Here is a 13,206-nt window from a genome sequence, read left to right on the forward strand (position 1 = left end):
TCGCTTATTCTCACGCCGGAGCCCGGTTAAGAGGGAAACCCCCATATTCCCCTCTTAACGAGTAACACTGTTCTGTTTTGCAGGATTAGTGGTTCAAGAAGAAGCTCAGAAAAGTCATTAGAAGATTAACAATCATGATTGAAACATAAACCAAACTAATCATCCTCATAATTAGTTCAGTGTTACTTCATTGGCGCCCACCGGTTTTTCTACAACCATTTTCATCTTCTTTTTCTGAGTGTTCGACACTTTTTCCTCCTTCGATCATGGCTGGTCAAGGAATTATTCCCGAGTTTGGTTTCGGAGCAAACTCCAATGCGGTGTTGGGCGAGGGAAATCCGAACATCCAAGCCCAACACATCGAAGAAATCGGTGAAATCGAAGTTACCAATACTGGGGGCCCGCGCGGGAACATCACCCGCATCACTTAGACGGTCACCCCAGGAAACAACGGCGAGGGACCTTCAAACCCAACCCCGCCTCAGAACGTTTCGGCACTACTAGGGCTACCAGAGGACGAGACTCCAGCCTCATGGTACGCCAAGAATATTGCCACAATTAACGCAGCGTATCAATCTTTGATCGCGCAAGAGGCGGTCCTAACGGCAGAACCGTCCTTGGTCACTCCTCGAGCACAAAGTCAGGGGGCACGCCAGATACCCCCACCGTCGAATCTCCAAGGCAGAATCAATAGGCCTCTCCCTACCAGGCGACTAAGAGTACATGATACGCGCGACACAAGGGGAGAAACGGAGAGTTATTACGACTATCCGTCAAACCTTCAAAGAGGACCTGTTCATAGCCGGCTTACGCCGCAAAACATGAACAACGAATGGGAGGAGACAGACCCGCATGATCCAACTTGGGAAGATGACGAGGGCTCGTCAGTCTTCAATCGCTTGCAGAAGAACCATGAATACTTCAAACCACGACAGCATGTCGGGTACACTGAAGAAGCGGAAAGAGACTTCCGCCTGGCCTACCGGCCAGCGGAAGCCGCGGAACATTCAAAGTTCATCCCAAAAATCGCGCTTGCGCCACTTTCAAGAGAGAAGTTACCTCCGACAGTTGGGAAGTTCAACGGATTGACTGATCCTGATGATCACGTCAGAACTTTCACAAGCGTAGGTTGCATGGGAGGTTGGAACATGCCCATGTGGTGTCACTTGTTTATTCAAACTCTTACCAGGGCTGCTCGCGCCTGGTTCGACAGCCTTCCTCCGGGAAAGATTAAGTCATGGGTAGATTTCAAGACTCAGTTCTTGAGTTACTTCAGCCAACAACGACGGTACCAGCGTGACACAGCTGAAGTGGAAGACATCTGGCGAAGAGACGGCGAGGGTTTGGAAGATTTCATCACGCGCTTTAACAAAGAATGTATGGAGATCGGTGGCGTAAGCGAGCAGCTCATGCGCTGCCATTTTAAGAAAGCCATTCGATGTGATAGCCTGATCAGGACTATCACTGGCAAAGACGGAATGCCCAAAGAATGGGATAAACTCATGGAAGCCGCGAAGATAGTCACGCAAACGGAAGAATCGCTCGCTGGAAACAAGAGTTATTACTCTGAAGATCGATTTGCCAGAGGGAACACGCGCGATCACAACAAGCGCAACAAATACAAGGATAATGATTGGAAGTCCGGAAGATCAAGGGGTCACAATGAAAGGCTGCGCTACAGAGAAGACGCGCGTGACACAATTGATAGAATCGGTTACCGAAAAGCAGTCAAGGATGATAATCGAGACAAGCACTGGACTCCGCTCATAAAAACACCAAAAGAGGTGTTGATGACGGAGAACCATGATTTCAAGGCTCCCAGGCCTATGACAAACAAGAAGGGGCAAGACCCCAACTTGTACTGTGATTTTCATAAAGACACAGGACACTTGACTGATGACTGCTATAGTCTGCGTCAAGAGATCGAGAAAGCACTAAAAAGCGGAAAGCTAAGTCACTTGGTGAAAAACGTGCGAAAAGAAACTCGACAGCTTCAACGCCAGGATGAAGGAAATCACAAGAAAGTCCGGCGCCTAGAGACCCATATGGTCAACGGGCCAAGATACAGTGCAAAAGAAAAAGGCAAGCGCCCCTATGAGCCTTCCTGGCAGGAGCAACATGTCATTTTCCTGGTAGTACGCGACGGTCCTCGCGCCACTCGACCCGTCGTCATTACCGGTATTATCGGCCATTATGAAACGGAATATGTCTTCATCGACCCAGGAAGTACAGCTGACATCATCTATGAGCAGTGTTTTAACCAGTTTGATGAAGAGGACAAAGCGAGACTCGAGCCAGTTAATTATCCATTGTCCGAATTTTGCAATGAAATGGTTTTTCCACTAGGCCAAATCAGTTTCCGTGTCACGCTCTCTGACGGGAAACATTCAAGAATAACGAACGTAAACTTCATGGTAATGCCCGTCAAATCGAGGCATGATGTGTTGATTGGGAGAGAAACCCAAGGCGAACTAAACATGGTGACTTCCACTCCCCACTCAGCGATAGGGTTCCCAACCAAGACGGGAGTGGCAATCATCTACACCAAAAAAGAAGTAATGTCAATAGAAGAGTTGCACCCAACAAAAGCGGCGAAGGTTTCAAAAACTGAGCCAGAGAAGTGGGTGTTAAACCGCAAGTACCCAGAGCAAACGGTAACAATAGGCCACACCATTTCGTCAGATATCAGAACACATCTGAAGCAACTGCTGTTCCGGAATATGGATATATTCGCCTGGACCCCGGCAGACATGACCGGGGTCCCGCGCGACATTACCGAGCATTGCTTAAACACCTACCCCTCTATTGAACCAAAAGTCCAAAGACGGCGCAGCTTAGGGGCAGACAAAACAAAAGCAATGAATGAGCAAGTATGTGAACTACTCAAAGCTGGAATCTTGCGAGAAGTACGTTATCAAAGTTGGGTCGCGAACCCAGTAATGGTGGAAAAGGCAAACAGAGGATGGCGAATGTGCGTTGATGATACTGATCTCAATAAGGCATGTCCTAAAGATTGTTACTCCCTGCCTGAGATCGACAAAAAAATAGACTCCCTCGCGCCATACAGATGGAAGTGCTTCTTAGATTGTTATAAGGGGTACCATCAGGTTCAAATGAAGCTCGAAGACGAAGACAAGACAGCTTTCAGAACCGATCTCGGGATCTTCTGTTATACAAAGATGCCATTCGGTCTAAAAAACACTGGTGCCACGTACCAAGGCCTGATGGACAAGACCTTCGCTGGGGATATCGGGAAGCACATTGAAGTTTACATCGATGACCTGGTAGTAAAAAGTCCCGAAGAAGACCAAATGTTGAAGGACATCGAGAAAACCTTTAACTCACTGAGAAGCGTGAACATGAAATTGAATCCAGCCAAGTGTTCGTTTGGTATGGAGGAAGGGAAATTCTTGGGCTTCATAGTCACCAATGGCGGATTTAAGGTGAATCCAGAAAAAGTCCAAGCAATAGAGCGCATGCCATCCCCTAAAACAATTAAAGAAATGCAAAGGCTAGCCGGCCGCTTGGCCGCGCTTAACCGTTTCTTGTCAAACCACGCCGCAAAGTCGTATCCTTTCATAACTACTTTGCGCAACTATGTAAAGAAGCAGGAATTCAGATGGACGCCTGAAGCAGAAAGCGCTTTTCAGCAAATGAAGGAATGTTTGATCGAACTCCCAACGTTAACCGCGCCGTTCGAAAAAGAGCCGCTCATCTTGTACTTGTCATCATCAGACAAGGCAGTGGGTTCAGTGTTGCTTGTAGAAAGAAACGGGGTCCAGACTCCAATCTACTATGTCAGCAGAATGCTCACAGATCCAGAAACAAGATACTCCATGATGGAGAAACTGGTGCTAGCGCTGTTACATGCCTCTAGGAGGCTGCGCCAATACTTCACAGGCCACGTTATCACCGTACTGACCAACTTTCACATTGGGACGATATTGCAAAAACCGGAGACTTCCGGGCGATTGGCGAAGTGGGCAATCGAGCTGGGGGCCACAACATTTTGTATAGGCCGTACCCAGCCATCAAGGGTCAAGTCCTTGCAGACTTCATCACAGAAGTCCCAGCTGAGAAGATCAAAGATTGTGAAATCGTTGAGGCTCCCATAAAAGATACATCAGATGAGCTGTGGTTCCTATACACAGATGGTGCCTCAAACGAGGATGGCTCAGGAGCCGGATTGCGCCTGGTCAGTCCTGAAAAACACGAATTTACATACGCTATCAGGTTGGATTTTAAAAATACCAACAGCGAAGCAGAGTATGAGGCATTTCTAGCAGGCTTGCACCTCGCTATTAAAATGGGAGCCAAGAATTTACAGGCGCACATTGATTCACTCTTGATCGCAAGTCAAGTCAATGGATTCTATGATGCAAAGGGCGATGTCATGGCCCTGTATCTAGACCAAGCGAAAGAACTGCTTCAGAAATTCAAGACATACAGGGTAGTACACATAAATCGCTCTGAAAACAAACAAGCAGACTGATGTATTGCAAAATACATCGGTATTCGCGTCGGTTTTAGTATTTAGTTAGTTAGTTTTAGTGTCGGTTTAGTTTAGAATGTACATACTTTTGATTTATTTGTGTTTCCAGGTCTTTACAGCCAAAAGGAGCGAAAACGAGCAGAAATATGGAAAGGCGGAAGGCTGGCATGGAAACCGAGGAGTCGGGAGCTGAAACGAAGCAAAAATTACAGTTCTGGAGTTCCCAGGCGGGCCGCGTGGACTTATAATCACCCTTTACGCGCCCCGCATGAACTTAAAAAAGAATTCTGGAAATTTGAATGTCTCGCGCCCCGCGTCAACTTAAGCAACATATCTACGCGGGCCGCGAGAGACATGGAGAATGGTTCTGATCTTTTAAACCCTAGGCGACCCGCGTTAACTCATCAGATTCCTTTAGGCGGGCCGCCTGAAGATCCTGTGTCGGCAACAAAAGTTGCGTGCATGAAAATTTAGGGTTTTTGGGTTATATATTGATTGAAAAACGTCTACAGCCGATCATCTACGAAATTGGACAACCTTGGGCAAGTTTTGACTGCTGATTGAAGGCTGTTGAAGGGTTTGGAGCATCTTGGAAGCTTGGAATCATTCGGGTACACTTTAGAAGCGTTCGGGAGTGAAGACCACGGGTTTTACCATCCTAATCTTTCGTTCTTTGTTCGTTTTTTATGTGTAACATGATGAATTCAGAATTTAATACGACTTTATTTGCATTCTTGATTATGTTTTCCGGCTAAAAACCGTTAACTACCTAGGCTAATGACTATGGCATAATAAAGTTTGGATTTTTATTTGATTTTTGTCGTGGTTGTGGATCTTTCTTGTATTGTAAACGCTATGGTAGTTTATCTTGGTGCGTATGCGTGCTTGTGAGTGTTTGATTATTGTTTATTGCTTCATTCGATTCTTGGTGACGGTCTTTATCATATAATAGAGTCGGATTAGGGTTCTTGATTTAGGTGAGTGTCTATATCACGTAATAGGTCATTAATCCTTTAGGGTGAAAACGCGTTAGTAACCTTAGAAACAATATTCGGTAATTAATTAAAATCAAGTGTGCTGCTAGACTCATCGCGGAAAGGCTCGAGGATATTAATAGGTCTCGGAGTAGTTATAAGGAATTAACAACCCATTGTCTATTAAGCCAAGATTAAACCCATAGTTGCTTTAGACGTTCGCGCGGCAAAGTAGAGCGTCTTACATAAGCACTTTCAGGAAACTAGAGGATGGAAAAGAAATCTAGAAAACCGGTGAGCTTAACATCCTAGGTAGTGCCGCAAGAATCGCCTCGAGAGTGTTTGAGGGGCTTAGTGGTGTCTTAATAGGTTTAGCATTAGAAGATCCCGATTCCACACCACAAAATTATCAAATAGGAATCCATTCTGAGTTTAGCCTGCCTCTAGCCTAGGTAGTCTTCATCGTCACTGGTCAAACCCTTCGTTCGAGTTCGTCTCTAGCTTTCTAGCATTCTTTTATTATTTTTATTTAGGATTTTTAGAAACCCCCCCCCCAAATTAATAAACAATTTAGTATGTCATGTCAGTCTGAGTCTAGATAGAGTCGTAGCGTAATCAGTAGAGTCTCGTGGGTTCGATACTCGGACTTACTTTAGCTTTACTACATCGATCGGTTCACTTGCCGGTTGTGTGTTTTAGGGTTTAGGTCGAGTCTTAGTTTTATAAATAAGTACGAATAGGTTGGAGGAGATGTTCGCCCAGATGATGACGCGGACCGATGCGTTCATGAAAAATCAGGAGCAAATTAATAAAAATAACGAACTACAGTTCAAGAATCAGCAGGCCGCCCTCCTCGATCTTCAGAGGACAGTAGGCGGGCTTGCTAAGCAGTTACAGGAGCACCCACCGGGTCAGTTTTCGGGAAACACTTTCCCGAATCCCGCGAATCAGTCAGCGAAGGCGATTACGACTCGTAGTGGGAAGAGTTTGGGAGAGGTTGTGAGAGAAGAAGTTGAGGATGAGAGAGAGGATGAAGTCGATGAGGAGATCGAGATGGAGGCTCCAGGCAAGGTGCACACGAGGCTAGCCCCAGCAAGTATCGCACACGCCGAGGAGTCGCCAGTAGAGAAGAGAGTGGAGAAGCAGCCGACGAGGGGTCGGCCGACACCGGTGATTGATTATTCTCGCCTTCCGTTTCCCGCCCGTGCCAGGCAGCAGAAATATGCTCAGGAGTACGGGAAATTCCTCGAGATGTTTACTCAGTTGAAGATAAATCTTCCGTTCATCGAGGCGCTTCAGTCTATGCCTAAGTACGCGAAATTCCTTAAAGATCTTTTGAAGCGTAAGGAGAGAATCGGTGAGCTTTCGAATATTCCATTGACAGGAGGTTGTTCTGCGGTAGTCTTGAATAAGCTACCAGAGAAGTTGACCGACCCTGGCACATTCACGATTCCATGTTTCTTTGGGGGAGCCGTTACCCCTTCTCATGCCTTAGCCGATTTAGGGGCCAGCATCAATCTGATGCCATTCTCGTTGTATGAGCGACTTGGTCTAGGAGAGCTTACACCCACGCGCATGTCATTGTCCTTGGCTGACCGATCAGTCAAGTATCCTCGTGGGATAGTAGAGAATTTGTTGGTGAAGGTCGATAGGTTTGTGTTCCCAGTAGATTTCGTTGTGCTCGACATGGAGGCCGATGAGAGAGTTCCTATTATTCTAGGCCGTCCATTCCTTCGAACCGCAAAGGCGATCATCGACGTCTTTGACGGTAAGATTTCTCTTCGTGCGGGTGATGAGATTGTCACATTCGAGATTGACAGAGCGATGCAGCATCCTAGCGGCCGTGATGATGATGTTGGGCCGTGTCATTCCGTTTACTTTCTCAATTCATTCATATCTTGCGTCGACACGTGTCTTGAGTACATTAGTGGAGCTGATTTAGTAGGCGAGGGAGTTGTTGACGAGCATTCTGAGGATGAGGTAGATGAGGTAGAGGAGGAGCAGTTAGATGAGAGCAATGAGTTGAGTGCTGAGCCTTTATAGCTCGATGCGATTAGTGATGAGAGTACTCCCGTAGAGATTCCACCGCCTTTAGAACTTAAGGTTCTTCCTTCACATCTCGAGTACGCGTTTCTAGGAGAGAAGCCGAGTATGCCTGTCATCATTTCTTCAAAGTTGACAGAGGAGGAGAAGGCGAGGTTGATTGAGGTGCTTAGAAAGTACAGTGATGCGATTGCATGGAGGCTATCCGATATCAAGGGCATCAGCCCTACCTTTTGCACGCATCGCATTCTGATGGAGGATGTTTTCAAGCCTGTAGTGCAGCCGCAGCGTCGGTTGAATCCGAATATGCAGGAGGTAGTGAAGAAGGAGGTGATGAAGCTTTTAGAGTCTGGTTTGATCTATCCTATTTCTGATTCAGCTTGGGTGAGTCCTACGCAGGTCGTCCCGAAGAAAGGGGGGATGACGGTTGTTCTGAATTCGAAGAATGAGCTTATTCCGTCTCGTACTGTTACGGGTTGGCGTGTGTGCATTGACTATCGAAAGTTAAATGACGCCACTCTTAAAGATCATTTTCCGCTCCCATTCATTGATCAGATGCTTGAGCGTCTCGCGGGTCAGCAGTTCTATTGCTTTCTCGACGGGTTTTCGGGTTATTTCCAGATTCCAATTGCACCAGAGGATCAGGAGAAAACCACTTTTACATGTCCATATGGCACATACGCGTACCGACGCATGCCATTTGGATTATGTAACGCTCCTGCTACATTTCAGCGTTGTATGATCGCGATCTTTCAGGATATGGTCGAGAGTTCGATGGAGGTGTTTATGGACGATTTCTCAGTGTATGGTAGTTCTTTCAATCAGTGCTTGATGAATCTTGAGAGGATGTTGAAGAGATGTGTGGAGACGAAGTTGATGCTGAACTGGGAGAAGTGTCACTTCATGGTGACTGAGGGGATTGTGCTAGGGCACAAGATTTCGCGAGCAGGTATTGAGGTTGATAGAGCGAAGATTGACACGATTAGCCAGCTCCCTCCGCCAACTAGTGTGAAGTCGGTTCGTAGTTTTCTCGGTCATGCGGGATTTTATAGGCGCTTCATTAGGGATTTCTCCAAAATCACTCGCCCCATGACGCGATTGTTGGAGAAGGACGTTCCTTTCATCTTTGACGAGGAGTGCCTTCATGAGTTTGAGTTTCTGAAGGAGAAGTTAGTGAGTGCACCGATCCTCGTGTCGCCTGATTGGAGCTTACCATTCGAGTTGACGTGCGATGCGAGTGACTACGCAGTTGGTGCGGTGTTAGGGCAGAGACGGGAGAAGCATTTTCACCCGATTTACTACGCGAGTAAAACGCTGAATGATGCCCAGGAGAATTACACCACCACGGAGAAGGAGTTGTTGGCGGTGGTGTTCGCGTTTGATAAATTCCGATCATATCTCGTTCTTTCGAAAACCGTCGTGTTCACTGATCATTCTGCTCTGCGTCACTTGTTTCAGAAGAAGGACGCGAAGCCGCGTCTCATACGATGGATTCTGCTTCTTTCCGAGTTCGACATTGAAATTAAGGATAAGAAGGGGGCAGAGAATGTGGCGGCGGACCACTTGTCCCGCTTAGAGGATCCGAAGCGAGAGGAGATTCGTGAGGAGGCGATAGGAGATAGATTCCCTCACGAGTCTATTGACGCTGTCACGGCAGGAGCCGTGGACCTCCCGTGGTATAGCGATATAGCCAATTATTTGGCCGACGGGTTTGTGATGGAGAGTTTGAGTGCGCAGCAGACGTGGAAGCTGACGAGGGACGCTAGGAAGTACATCTGGGACGATCCCTATCTCTTCAGGATAGGCGGTGATCGAGTTTTGAGGAGATGTGTTAGTAGAGAAGAAGGTGCGGGGATCCTGAGGCACGTGCATGAGGGATTGACTGGAGGACACCATGGTGCGCATGTGACCGCACAGAATTTGATTGTGGTTTCTATTGGCCGACAGTAGTAGACGATGCGGCCGAGTTTGTGAGAAAGTGTGACCGATGCCAGCGGACCGGCAACATCTCATCCAAGGATGAGATGCCCCAGAATCCTATTCAAGTGTTGGAAGTCTTTGACGTTTGGGGCATCGATTTCATGGGACCATTTCCATCTTCGAGTGGAAATCGGTACATCCTCGTTGCGATTGACTACGTTTCGAAGTGGGTGGAAGCTCAAGCTTCGCCTACGAACGATGCACGAGTGGTGGTGAGGTTCTTGAAGAAGTTGTTTACGCGATTTGGTACGCCTAGAGCCATTATTAGTGATCGCGGCACGCATTTTTGCAATGCGGTTATGAAGAAGGCGTTGGAGAGGTATGGAGTTACGCACCGCTTGTCTACCGCGTATCATCCGCAAACGAGCGGTCAAGTGGAGAACGCGAATCGAGGAGTGAAGAGGATTTTGGAGAAGACGGTAGGGAAGAGTCGGCAGGATTGGTCCGACAAGTTGGACGATGCGTTGTGGGCTTTCCGAACCGCCTACAAGACGCCATTAGGGACGACACCGTTTATGATCGTTTATGGGAAAGCGTGTCATTTACCGGTCGAGTTTGAGCATCGGGCTCTTTGGGCGCTCAAAACGGTGAATTTAGATTTGACCGAGGCCGCTAGGAGACGATTTTTCCAAATTCATGAGTTAGAGGCGCTTCGTGACGCCGCGTATGATCGTTCTTGGAGTATCAAGGAAAAGTCGAAAGCTTTGCATGATAGGAAGTTGCGAAAGTTGAAGGAGTTTAAAGTGGGCGATCAAGTGTTATTGTTCAACTCGAGGTTGAAGTTGATTGCCGGAAAGTTGAAGTCGAGATGGTCCGGACCGTATGTCGTGAAGGAGGTTTTCCCGTACGGCACCGTCGAGTTGTTTGATGAAGCAAGTTCGCATGTGTGGAAAGTGAATGGGCATAGGTTGAAACATTACATAGGGGGTCCCATCGACACCGCCGAAGAGGAAACCGTTCCTCTTTCGGACCCGCCTAGCACCGCCATGTAGGGTCTTGAGTGAAAACTCAAGTGTAGAGTTTGTACATTGAGTCGTTGTCCGTGTCGTGTCCTTAGTTTAGTGTTTGTGTGTTTTTTTGCGTCGGTTATGTCGTTTTGCGTGTTTTTGCGTCTTGTGTGTGTCGTGAGTATTTTTGCAGGTTTCATTGCCTTCACGTGGCCGACGTTGACATGGGAGCAGCCTCGCAGGTACGTTTAAAGGTAAAAACGCGAAACTAATGGGCAGGGGTAATTTGTGAATCAAAATTTATGAAATCTGCTGTTAACTGTCAAACACTTTGCTGTTCTGTGCTGTTCAGGCGGCCCGCGTAAGCTAATGTTTCACCATTACGCGGGGCGTGTGGCCTTAAGAACCTTTTGAATAAAGCAAACGCTCGTGGCCCGTTTAAACTTAGCCATCACCTTCACGCGGGCCGCTTGGTTTTAACAAGTTTTGAAAAAAAATAAAGTTTATGCGGCCCGTTTCATTTTAGTCATCACCTTCACGCGGGCCGCGTGAATTGTTTATGTCGGCAGCAGGTAGAAAACCCCCAAGTCGATTCAAAACACAACCCTAACACCAAATCTTCTCTTCTCCGGTGAATACACAACTCCCCATTTCCACTGCCATACACCACCACCTTTCACTGCCATACACCACCACCATTCACTGTTAACCACCACCACCCCTGCCGCCGATTATCCCTGTAACCTCCATCACCACCGAATATCCCGCCGGCGACCATTCCCACACCTGCTGACCACCGCCTACACCATCTTCAACCACCTTTTCACCGACACCACTGTCAGCAGTCACCATCAGTCACCATCTTCACGGTCACTGCACAACCACCACCCATTCTGTTTGCTTGTCTTCCGTCGTCGACACCGAGGTATGCTTCCTGTTTAAGTACGTTCCGTTGTCTAGTCATTAATTGCGGGTCAGTTTTGTAGAGTCTTTAGTCGGGTCACTAGTCTGTTTGGTCTGTTTGTTTGTCGGGTCAGTGTTTGATCAGGAGGTCCATGGGTTATTACTGAGTCAGGGAGTCCGCAGTCAAGTCAGTTTGGGTTATTGATTAGTTATAATTATGCGGACGGGCTCGGGTTGGTTTGTTTTGACGATTGATTGATTTGAGAGGCGTGAGGTTGGGGTTTGATAGACTTATAGGGGGGTGGTCTTGTCCGCGGAATTATTGGGCGTTTTGTTTGGTCGCGGACGTTTATTTGGGATATGATAACCTTCAAGTGTGGGGAGGCTTTTCGCGCATTTTTCACATAAAATCTCCATTTTCACATACTATGCGCGCATTTGCCTCCATTGCTTCCACGCTTCGGGTTTATTGGTAGTTTCTCGGCACTTGGGATTGCTCGAGGGCGAGCAAGGTGCCGGGAGGGGGTAAAAGTGTATATTTTGTGTATTTTGCGTCTAAAGTGTCGTTTTTCGAGTCGGTGTGTCGTCATTGTGTCAAAAGTCTAGTTTTTGCGTCATGTAGGGTCGTTTAGTGTGTCTTGTGCGTATCGAGTCATGTTGAGTCTTGTGAGTGTCATTTTGCGCGTACTATTGCATCGCTTGATTTTAGGCCGCTTCGCTCGTACTCAATCTCCATTCGGGCGAGGTTGGCCTATTTTCGAGTTGTTTATGTGATAAGCACTTGTATCGAACAACGGCCGCGAACGAAATGCTATACGGCCGTTGTCCGATTGTATATTATTATATTAGTATATTATTATTTTATTAAAAAAAAAACAGAAAAATTCCAAAAAAATCAAAAAAAATTCAAAAATACCAGAAAAATAGCTTGTGTTTACTAACTGTTCACCTGTTTTGCATGTTTATTTGATTTGTTGTGAACAGGATGTCAGGTGAAGGATCCTCGTCAGGTGTGAAGCGCAAGAGGCGCAATACTCGAGCTCAGGCGGCTGCACAGGAGCAGTCGGGTGCTCCGATACTTCGGGAGATCATATACAGGGATGTTGGGGTCCCACACGGGCAGAGTGACAGGTTGGTAGAGAGCCCATTGCTGCGTTTCACTATCGGGTCGTTCGAGTACATGAAATTCAATGCGATAAAAAAACTGAAGTTGTTAGAATTTAGGCGGATTGATTGGGGTTTGGTTAATCAGCTGGGACAGGTTGAGAGGATTCAGGAGCTTTTAGGGCAGAAATTCAGATGGGCGTTAGAGTGCGAGGTGCCTCAGTATCTTGAGCTTACCATGGAGTTTCACTCCACAATTATCTATAGGCACCCAGGGGGGTTCGACGAGCCGGATGTGGTCTCGTTTGCGTTGGGTAAGCAGGTGTTTAATATGAGTTTGATACAGTTTGCAGTGGCGACGGGGATTTATTCGGCTCAGGAGGTTAGTTCGGATGAGTTTAGAGGGTTGTTGAGGCAGGTTGTGAGAGATGAGGCAGAGTCGTGTGTGCTGAAGGAGGATATAGCGAGGTTCTGGCGCACCATTGCTATTTCACCATATTCGAGCAATTTGGTGGCACCAGATATCAGGGATCCGGTGTATAGGTTTGTGCATAAGATTTTGGCATCGACTTTGATAGGAAAGCACGAGGGAGATAAAGTGAATCAGCACAGTCTGTTTTGTTTGATGTGCATGGTAGAGAGGCGGCCAGCCAACTTGGCGAGTATTTTGGCATGGTCCCTAGCGAGGCCGAAGAAGGGGGGGGGGAGGTACGGCCAGATTGTATGGTGGGCCGTATATTACGATGCTGGCGGCCAATCTGGG

At 47.2% G+C, this 13,206-nt stretch overlaps 1 protein-coding gene across 1 annotated transcript; it reads left to right on the plus strand.

Annotated features, from left to right (window-relative positions):
• Window positions 1-6,231: 6,231 nt before the first annotated feature.
• LOC110906766 lies at window positions 6,232-9,459 on the plus strand. Its single transcript, XM_022151844.1, has 3 exons — window positions 6,232-7,455; window positions 7,510-7,893; window positions 8,266-9,459. The coding sequence occupies exons 1-3, from the start codon at window positions 6,232-6,234 to the stop codon at window positions 9,457-9,459; spliced, it is 2,802 nt and encodes a 933-aa protein (XP_022007536.1).
• The last annotated feature ends 3,747 nt before the right edge of the window (window positions 9,460-13,206 follow it).

This window comes from Helianthus annuus, chromosome 14, assembly GCF_002127325.2.
Source record: "Helianthus annuus cultivar XRQ/B chromosome 14, HanXRQr2.0-SUNRISE, whole genome shotgun sequence".
Taxonomy (NCBI): domain Eukaryota; kingdom Viridiplantae; phylum Streptophyta; class Magnoliopsida; order Asterales; family Asteraceae; genus Helianthus; species Helianthus annuus.